The sequence below is a fragment of the Myotis nattereri genome, assembly GCF_964212035.1.
Source record: "Myotis nattereri genome assembly, chromosome: 18".
Lineage (NCBI taxonomy): Eukaryota > Metazoa > Chordata > Mammalia > Chiroptera > Vespertilionidae > Myotis > Myotis nattereri.
This window is the reverse complement of record NC_138093.1, coordinates 36,717,929-36,727,699: the sequence shown is the minus strand read 5'-3', so window position 1 is coordinate 36,727,699 and position 9,771 is coordinate 36,717,929. Positions and strand designations below refer to the sequence as shown.

The 9,771-nt window shown below is 62.3% G+C and overlaps 1 protein-coding gene across 2 annotated transcripts; it reads right to left on the bottom strand.

The window, feature by feature from the left end:
• Positions 1-194: 194 nt before the first annotated feature.
• IGSF8 (immunoglobulin superfamily member 8) lies at positions 195-8,320 on the bottom strand. Of its 2 annotated transcripts, none has more exons than XM_081112689.1 (8): positions 8,125-8,320; positions 7,364-7,496; positions 3,837-4,214; positions 2,493-2,954; positions 1,747-2,154; positions 1,125-1,538; positions 650-784; positions 195-452 (listed from the first exon to the last, which is right to left on the bottom strand). In XM_081112689.1, the coding sequence occupies exons 2-7, from the start codon at positions 7,413-7,415 to the stop codon at positions 669-671; spliced, it is 1,830 nt and encodes a 609-aa protein (XP_080968815.1). In that variant the 5' UTR covers positions 7,416-7,496; positions 8,125-8,320; the 3' UTR covers positions 195-452; positions 650-668. The 2 variants fall into 2 exon arrangements, with proteins under 2 accessions (XP_080968815.1, XP_080968814.1); XM_081112688.1 differs by lacking the exon at positions 8,125-8,320 and adding an exon at positions 7,802-7,909.
• Between the last annotated feature and the right edge of the window lie 1,451 nt (positions 8,321-9,771).

Here is a 9,771-nt window from a genome sequence, read left to right as displayed (position 1 = left end):
GAGTCCCAGGAGGAATTGGCAGCAGATGGGACCCAGGTGTCCCTTCCTGGGTGGGCGGCACAGCCCACGGAGGCCAGATGGTGTCTGTGGTGGGAGGAGACCTGGGTCACCCAGAATAGGCTGTCGGCCCCCGGCAACCTCCCTGCCACCCCCAGCCTCTCACAGCGCGATGCAGGGAAGACACGCCACGCCTGGATTTTATAAAACCAGTTTATTCACATCTTAGAAAAACTAACCAGGATGGGGAAGGCCTCCCTGCAGGCTGGGTGTGAGATACGGCACACAAAGCCAGAGGGAGGAATCGGGAGGCAGGAGTGGGGAGTGGAGGCCAGGCCCCCCACTGTGAGTGGGGGTAGGTCCAATAAATTAAAGAGCAGACAGAGGGAGAGGGTATCCGGGCAACCAGAGGTGGGCTTGGAGCTGGGCTGGAAGACAGTCAACACCTGTGAGACCTGCAGAGAAAGTGTGGAGTGGGCTAAGGAGGGCCCTGGGGGGGCTCCCTCCCAGCCCTCACCCCGTGAATTCACAGGGTCCTGCAGAGAACTGTGAGCTGGCTCCTCCTCGGGGTGGGGGTGGGGGGGCGGGGGGGCAAGGAGCAAGCAGCTCCTAACAGGGCTTGAGAAGGCATGGCCGGGCTTCTTTCCCTCACCTGGGCCGGGGGCAAGGGCTCATCGTTTTCGCAGCCTCTTCATGAAGCAGCAGGTGATGGTGCTAAGGATGGCGGCGCCGGTGACTAGGGCAACCGCTGCCCCCACCAGCAGGGGCATGAGCAGGGTGTCCCGGGCTGGGTGAGAGAGAATGGCTCAGCCTGGGGTGCCGCTGCCCCCCACACAGTCTCCCTGAAGTCCCAGCACCTTCTTTATCAAGCTGTCTGCACCTCCTCCCCAATCACAGCCAGCCCTCCCAGCCCACCCCCTGCCCTCTCTGCAGTCAGCAACCTCCACCACCGAGGACTCTGGGCAGATGGGCCCTGGGGGCAGAGAGCTGGATTTTCAGGGCTCTCCGAGTGAGGTGATGTGGGGAGAAGAGGGGAGAGTGGTAGGAGGGTCAGATGGAAAGGGAGGAATGAGAGCGTGGGGCTGGAGGGAGGCAGGGAGTCAGGAGGTGGGGAGGGAGGCACTCACCATGCAGGTAGGGGTAGACTGTGACAGGCCCGGATCGGGCACTGCCCACCTGGTACCAGCTGTAGTCGGCATGCTGCACCCAGGCGCTGGGGGTGCAGTGGTATATGCCTTCGTCCTCGGGCCCCAAGCTGTGCAGTCTCAGCCGATGGCTCCGGGGCCCCACCAGCTCCACACTCACAGGGCCTCCTCCGGGTCGGACCCCCAGCTTTGCCACACCATCCTGGCCCATGCCACCCACCAGCTGGGCAGGGGCGGAGCTCAGCTCTGGGTCCTCGGGTCGCTCCACCCACCAGCTGGTGGCCAGCCGCAGCCCTGCGGGGCCACCGCGCACGGAGATGTTGCAGAGCAGGGAGGCCGTCTCCCCGCGGTACACCGCGCCTCCTGCCAGCCACGCCACCGCCTCCAGCACCACGCCTGCACAACAGAGACCACGGCAGCAGAGGGTCAAGGGTCGGGGGCACGCGGCCAGGACCGCTGTCCAAGCAACACCCCAGGGAATTCAAGGTGTCCCCACAATCTTACAAGGGGAGTGTGAGACTAAGGCCTGGAGGCAGCTGAGGAAGGGAGAGAGGCCTGGGAACAGAAGGAAAAGGGATCTACAAGCCCAACTCGCCCCTCTTACCTTCCTCCCGCACGTGCACGGGGAGGGGCCGGGAGCGGGCACTGGCTGCTTCACGAAGCCGGACCCCAGACCCTCGGACATAGGCCTTGGCGAGGCAGCGGTAGGTGCCCGAGTCGCCAGGCTGGGCAGCCTCCATCCGTAGCCGGTAGGTTCTGGATGCCACCTTCTCCATGGCAATGTGCCGGCCCTCGTAGCCAGAGCCCAGGCTCCCCACGCCCTCTGTGTCCAACTGGGCCACCAGGCGGCCAGGCCCAGGTGCCCCTGCAGGCGCCATCTCCCAGCCCACAGAGTACGTCGCATGATGGCCTGGTGGGGGCAGCGCCCCGGACACGTTGCACAGCAGTTCCAAGGGCTCCCCGGGGCCAATCCGACGTTCACCAGGCCCCACCGCCACGGCTAGCTGGCTGGCTGAAACACAGGAGGGGGAAGAGGCGTCACGGAGGCCGGAGGGGCACAGGGCACCTGCCTCACCAGCTGTCGTTCCCTTCGAGGCCACCCATCTGACTAACCCGGAGTATGACCCTCTCCCCGCCCAGGGGCCTGACTCACCCCTCAGCCAGAGCCCTCCTGTCTCCACTCCCACTCTAAGCACAGAAAAGCCATCCTGGGTACAGAGGGAAGTGATGCTCACAGCACTGCTCACTCTAGGGAAGGTGGGCTCCCTGGCCAGACAAGGACCATCTAGTGTCCCCAGTGCCCGCGGAGCCAGCCCCCGAGATACTCCGGCTCCCAGCCCCTGCCCTCACACAGAGTCTGCACGTCCACGTGGGCCAGGACCGCCCTCTTCTCCGCGATCTGGGCCCAGCTGCCGTCGGGGTCCTGAATCCACTCGGCGGCCGTGCAGTGGTAGGTGCCGGCGTCCTCGGCCTGGGCGCCCCCCAGCACCATGCGGTACCGCTCAGCCCCCTCCTTGCCCAGCCGCAGCTCCCCGGCAGCCAGCCGCTCGGCATAGGGAGCGCCGGCCTCCACGGCCAGGTCAGGCCGAAGTCCCACCACTTCCTGCAGAGTCGCTCGCCCCACGGGTGCCTCGGGCACCGCTCGGCCGAAGGACACCGCCAGGTGCGTGTGCTTCTGCGTGCTGGTCCGCGCCAGACAGCCCAGAGCCAGCTCCTGCCCCTCGTGCACCGTCAGGCGAGAGGGAGAAGTGGGAGCCTGCCGGCCTCGGGGCCCGAGGGCGGCCGCAGACACCTGCAGCACATCTGGAAGAACTGGAGAGAACAGCCGGAGTGAAGGAGGGCTGGGGCTGGCAGCCCTCATCACTGTTTCCTACCTGCAACCCCCTTAGACTGCGCGCTCCTAGAGGGCGAAGAGTTCATGGCGTCTGGCTTCTTCTGTAGCTCAGGGGTGCCACGCACACAACAGGCGCTCAATAAACACTCGCTGAATATCAGAACCAGCCCGCTGCCTGCTCACCCTTATGTTTGGGACTGACCCCTGTTTGAAATACTCAGAGAAGTGGCTCTGTCTTCCTTCTCAGAAGACAAAGAATCTTAAGAGCGTGAGAATGTCACATGGCCTTACTCCTCCTACCCCACTCCTCCAGATCTGGAATCTAGAAGCGCCAGGAATGGAGTAGGTTCACTCTGACGGGGAATGGAGAAGGGATCGGACATTGTAAGGATGCTTCTCCTGTCCCAGAAGGCAGTGCAATGGAATAGGCGCAGTGGACTGGGAGGGCAGCCACTGACAGGTTGGGTGGTTTTGTGCAAGTCACTTAACCTCTTTTTTAAAAAAAATATATTTTTTAATTGATTTCAGAGAGGAAGGAAGAGGGAGAGAGAGAGAGACAGAAACATCCATGATGAGAGAGAATCATGGATCGGCTGCCTCCCGCAAGTCCCCCCACTGGGGATCGATCCCACAACCCAGGCACGTGCCCTTGACCAGAACTGAACCTGGGACCTTTCAGTCCGCAGGCCAATGCTCTATCCACTGAGCCAAACCGGCCAGGGCTCACTTAACCTCTTTGGGCCTCAGGCTCCTCAGCTGCAAAGCCTAAGGGGTGATCTGACAAGCTCCTCCCGGCCCTGACTTTCTGCCTTTCTTTCTGCCCCCGGCCCCCCACCCCGCCCCTCCCCAGGGCTCAGTACCTCTCAGCTCCACCTTGCCGCTGTAGCTGCCCAGGTAGCGGGCGTCCGTGGAGGGCGTGTAGCACTCATACACACCCGCGTCCTGGGCCTGCAGGCGCGCGATGTGGAGCACCGCGGCGTCGTCCCGCACACGCTGCACCTGCACCTCGCCGGCTGCCACGCGGGGCCCGAAGACCGCGTAGGAGAACCGGGCATCCCTGGTACTAACGATGCCCAGTGCAGCCTCTGGGGCCTCAGGCCTGTAGAGGAACCACTCGAAGTCCTGCCGGGCGGGGCCCTCATAGCCAGTGACGTTGCAGGGGATAGAGACGGCCGTGCCAGCCACGCGGTACAGCGGCCCCTCGGGGACCAGCACCTCCCGGGCACAGCACCTGGCTCCTGTAGGAAATAAGAAGGGGAGTTGGGAAGGCCTGGATCCCCAGGTGTCCCCCCACTACCAGCACCATTCTCGGCCCCTGCCCCTGAAAGGAGAGGAAGCGAGGAGAAAGGCGGTAAGCCGGTGGACTGTGTTCTGAGGACAGGCAAAGAGGACACCTGGGCCGTAAGGAACTGATGACACAGCCAGGCTTGTCTCAGAGCCCAGAAATGCCCCATTTCTGGAGGCAGAAGCAGAGCGTCTATGGGCAGAGTGGAGAACATCTGCCCCCGGTTTTAACACTTCCTGATTCCAGCTCCACCTTGATCCCCGCCCCCGGCCCGGCCCGCCCCGCTCACTCTCACGTCTGGGGCTCCTGCTCTGGCCTGGTCAGCAGAGCCTCTAGCCAAGAGATGGTGAGACCACATGTCCCCCTCCTTTGTTTGAGAGGAGCTGGCAAATTGTTGCTCAGAAGGGCTGGTTGGCTCAGCTATGTCACCTGGGCCAGGGGACTCCAGACAATGGAGCCAGTGGCCCAAGCTGGACAGGGCACAGACCCAGTCATTTCTCACCACACAATGCCCGCCCCCCTCCTACCCGCCTCCAGCTGTGCCATGAGCTCACTGCTTCTCCCACCCCACAGGGCTGCAGCTGAGGCTTATGGGGCAAGGGCCAGCTTCTGCCCTGGCCTCTGGGGACAGAAGTTTCCACCCCCACCCCAGTGCCTGCCAATCTTAGAGGCTGGTCCAGCTGATGCACAATTCCACCCCCACTCCAACTCCCTAACAAAAGCCTTCATTTGCATATGATATGCATCCATTTATATATGGCTCCCTTTTCATAGAGAGACAGGAAATCCCAGCTGGCCCTTCCCACTTTTCTCTCCTAGGAGAGGCCAAAACATTCTCTTTCTTTTTCTTTTTCTTTTTTGATTTTAGAGAGAAAGGAAGGGGGAGAGAGAATGATAGAGAGATAGAGACACAGAGAGAGAAACAGCAATTTGTTGTCCCATCTTTTTACGCATTCATTGGTTGAGTCTTGTATGTGCCCTGACCAGGGATAGAACCCATAACCTTGGCTTATCGGGACCACACTCTAACCAACTGAGCTACCCTCCCCCTCCCCCCAGGCCCCACACTGCCCCAGCAGATACTCCTGGGGGCTTGGAGGGCTCAGCTTCCTCCTTCCCTCTCATCCTAGCCCCACTAGGTAAGATCACGGAACCCCAGCAGGTAAGGAGGGCTGGGGCAGACCCATGAGAAAGGTAGGGCAGAAGTCTTGGCCAAGATCCCACTGTCCTTGGATGGTTTCCACCCGTCCCTGCAGAGGAACAAAGCCAGAGAGGAAGATGGGGAGCTCCACGCAAGCAAGGCCTAAAGGGACGACCTCACCGACCAGACGGTCCCTCCCAGGGGCATCCCCACAGCTGCTGGCCTGTCCGCAGGGCAGGGGCTGAGTCCGCTGTCAAACTCCGTCCTCCAGCTCCTCCCAAAGCACTCCCCTTGGCTCCCACCGGCGCAGGCTTTTCCCCTTCCCGTGGCTGGGTCACCAGGAGAGCTTGTGGTAGCTCTAAGCTTCGGGAGCAGAGTGGGACTCAGCCCATTCCTGACCCCAGCTCTGTGGCCTGGGCTTGACCCCTCATTTCCCAGGCCTCAGTTTCCACGCTGGGGAGAGCTAACAGCTTCCGCTCTCACAGTGCGACTCAGGAGGGCCCTGCCTGGGGGTGCTTTACATCAGGGTCCTGGCAAAGAGGGATGAGCTGATACCTTCCCTGGCACCTTCCCTGGCGTCCACCTGTCCTAGCCTCCACCTTCCCTGGCCCCCAGGCAGACTCTGCTCAGAAGGGCCCCCTCCCACCTTCCTGGCTCCACGCTGCTGATGCTTGGAGATGCCCATGGGAAAGTCACCCACAGCCTTAGGGAACCAGCCCCCAGCCAGGTCTCTCCCCAGCCACGTCCCCTTCTCTGGGTTAGCAGAGAGGGAAGAGGGAGCAGAGACTTGCTTTGCAGTCAGACAGACCTGGGTTCAAACCTTAGGCCCAACACTCACTAGATGTGTGTTCTCTGGGCAAGTGATCCATTTTCCCCATCTTCGAAATGACTGTAAGTGCCTGGCAGGCTCTTTCCTCTCTGCGCATCTCAGCGCACCTCCCTGGAGCTCCTCGCCGCTCCCCTCTGCCCACTGGGGAAAATGGGCCAAGTGCTAGGCAACGGGCCGGTGACATCCTCCTGCCTCCCACCCAGGACTCATTCTATTCCCACGGGCCCGGGAGCGGGCAGGAGAGGGAGGCTGCGTGGTGCCACTGTGGAGCTCTGGTCCAGGAAAGGCAGCGGGTGCTGTCAGCCTGTGCCTGGACCGTGGCAGCTCCGAATCCTGGCGGCAAGACTCCCCCACCCTCACCCCCACCCCCACCCCCACCCTCACCCCCACCCTCACCGTCACCCCCACACTGCGCTCTTATTTCAAGGGCTTCAGTCTCCTGAACTCTCCCTACAGGCCGTCAGTCTCCCTGTCCTGAAGCCATACTCCTCCCGGGATCATCTACAGGGAGCCCTCAGTTCATGTCATAAACAATCCAGCAGCAGCAGCCCACAGCACCCCACCATGGACACCCAGCAGACAGAAACGGGGTGCTTGGAGATCCCCGCACCGGTCTCCATGGAGCCTGGCTTCTCCTGAGGCAGGAAGCTGGGACTAACTGCGTGTGTCCGCCAGTGGGAGGCTGCAGAGCCTGTCATCCCCGAGGGGAAGTGGGGCAAAGAGGGACCCTGCCCAGGTTGGAGGTGAGGGAACTACGCCCAACCTCAGACGATGAAGGGTGCAACCTCGGAGGGCAATTAGGGGAGACCTACTTCAAAGATCATGGGCAGGGCCGGCCCCTGGGCCTCCCGCCAACTAGGGGCAATTATGAAGCCCGGCAGACACTGCCCACGCACAGCGGGCACCCGCCTGGGCCTGGGCAGAATGGGAGGCAGAGCGGAGTCCCAGCTTTTAGGCGCAGCGACCCTACGGTTCGAGTATCCTGGGAGTCTGGAGGCGCCCCTGACGAAGAAGTGGGATGCAAAGGGCTCCCAGATGTTGGGAAGGCTGCCCGGGCTGAGCGCCAGGCGGCAGGCACCTGCCGAGCGGGGCTGGGGCTGGGGCTGGGGCTGAGGGCAGGGGCCGGGCTTACCCAGCATTAGCAGCAGCAGCGGCAGCAGCGGCGTGGAACCAGGGGCGCCCATCCTGCGCGGCCGGCTCTTGGGTGGCTCCGGGGGGCGGCGTGAGCTCTGGGTGGCCAGGAGCTCGGGGGGCGCATGCCCGGGCTGGGGGCGCAAAGCAGAGCGCGAAGCGTGGGTGCTCGGAGCGGAGCTGAGCCGAGAGGGCGCAGCCAAGTTCCCTCCTCCCCCCGCCTTCCCCCGCCTGCCCCCCCTCCTCGAAGCCTCGGGAAACCGTTCCCGCCCAGCCCTGCCCCGGCCCCGGCTCCGCCCCCGGCCCGGCCCCAGGCGACCGCCTTCCAGCCCCGCTCCCCCTTCCCTCCCCCCCACCCCCCCAGCAGCGTCCGTCCTGGTGCCCAGCCCCGCTTCGATCCCTCCTGACCCAGGCTCCCCCCGGACCCCCGATGTTGGACCTCGGCCCTGTTCCGCCTCCGCGGTGACGTTAGTCCCAGGCGCTACCGGGTCGCTGTCCGGGGCCCCGCGAGCACCAGGGTCCTGAACCTCGACCTCAGCTCCGCCCTGACCCCGACTCTGGCCCCGCCCACTACGGTCCGGGCCCAGACCACGCCCACCTCGGCCGTGGCCCCGCCCCTCCCAGCCCCTCGGCGACCTTGGCCTGGCTCCACCCCGCCCCCACCCCGCCCCCGCCCCCACCCCCGCCGGCGCGCGGGCGACCCGAGCTCAGCCGAACCCCCATCCTCCGCGCCGCAGACCCCAGGGCCCTCCGACCCCGCACCTGCCAGCCTTCCCTGGCGAGCTGGGGGCAGGCGCCCTGGGGCTGGTGGGGCGACTGTGCCACGCACTTGAGTCCGGTTCTTGTCCCCGGGCCGCTAGGCCTCGCCGCAAACCCCGCTGTAGGGGACGTGGCGGGACTCGGGGGTTCCGGACGCGAGGGATCTGGGCCGAAGGGCGCTGGAGACGAGTTTGCCAACCGCGGGGTGGCATCAGGAGGGTGGGCGCCTTCACTTCCTGGTGACCCTGGTCTGGTTGCCTAACCTCCTTGTATCCCAGTTTTCTTGTTGGCAAATTGGCATCCACCCCAAAGTGTTTCTGTGACTATTAATTGAAATAACGCACATAAGGTGCTTGGCCCATAGCAAGGGGTTTTTGAATTATTATTGAAGTTGCGTGCTCAGAGGTTTAATCTAGACTTAAGGGGAGGGTGAGCCTGGGGTTTGGGTGAAGGAGTCTTCATTTCCAATGAGGAGAGAGGAGTTCTGCTTGCTCTGCCCTGGGAAGGGCGGGGCTGCCCTGTGGGTGGGAGGATGCCAGAGGCCCCTTTCCGAGGGGGTCTCTCTCCTCCCCACTAGGAAAGGTGGGGACAGAATGGGAGAAGGAAAGTCAGATCTGCAACGCCAAGGCTGAGGAAGCTCACCTAGCATCTTCACCCTAAACCCCTCGCTGCCCCCACGCTTCCCCCACCCCCTCTAGTGAAGGAGAAACAAACCCTGAGAGGGGAAGTGGCACTGGCCAGACCAGACCTTCCTAGACTTCCCGTTCCCAAGCCTGGTACAGTGCCTGGCTCAGGAGGTGCTCAGTTGGTGCCACATTCAGAGACAAATCAGAGACACTCTGAGGCAGAATGCTGGAATCCCCCAGGGGGTCTCCGAGGTCCAGCCCCCTCTCCCAAGGCTTCCGGGACGGGCCCAGGGTCGCATTTTCTCCCACTCTGACACATGCACAGCCTGGTCTCCCCATTTCACCTAAATTCATGCACAGGCCGGGCTGAGCTCTGAAAACCAAAAGACACAGGAAGTGCTGGGAGGAAAACCACTTCCTGTATTCTGGAGTGGAGTGGCTTTACTGCCTTGCTGATGCTTGAGAGATGGTGCCAGCCCTCCTCCTCCTCATGAAACTCAGGGTCCTTGTGACTTGGATTAAATTTAGCTTTAAAATTTAGCTCTAGAATTCATCTCTCTATCTCATATCCCTCTGAAAGAGCTCGACAGCCTCCACCCTGTCCCCATAATCAACAACTACCCTCCACCCCCACCCCCAGGCAGCAGGAGATAGTAGCTCAGACCTGACCAATGATCACAAGGTCTGGACCTCCACAGGCTAAAGATAACATCTTGACCTAAGGTAAGTTTCAGCTCCTGAGCCCTACAGAGGGATGACTCCTTGGCTACTTTCCCATGAAACCAGACAGAGGTTCTGCTGACCTCAGAACTGTCCTTAAAACCTGAAACAATTATTTATTACCCTTCTCTCACCTCTGGTCAACCAGCTCCCAGCACGACACCGAACCCCTAACCCATGGTGTCTTGTGAGTTTGCCCTATATCATCTGTAACCTACACACCGTCAGGGAGTTTGGGCTTCTGAGCGTTAGCTTCCAGTTCTCCGGGGTGGCACCATTCATAGTAAAACTAGCCAATATGTGT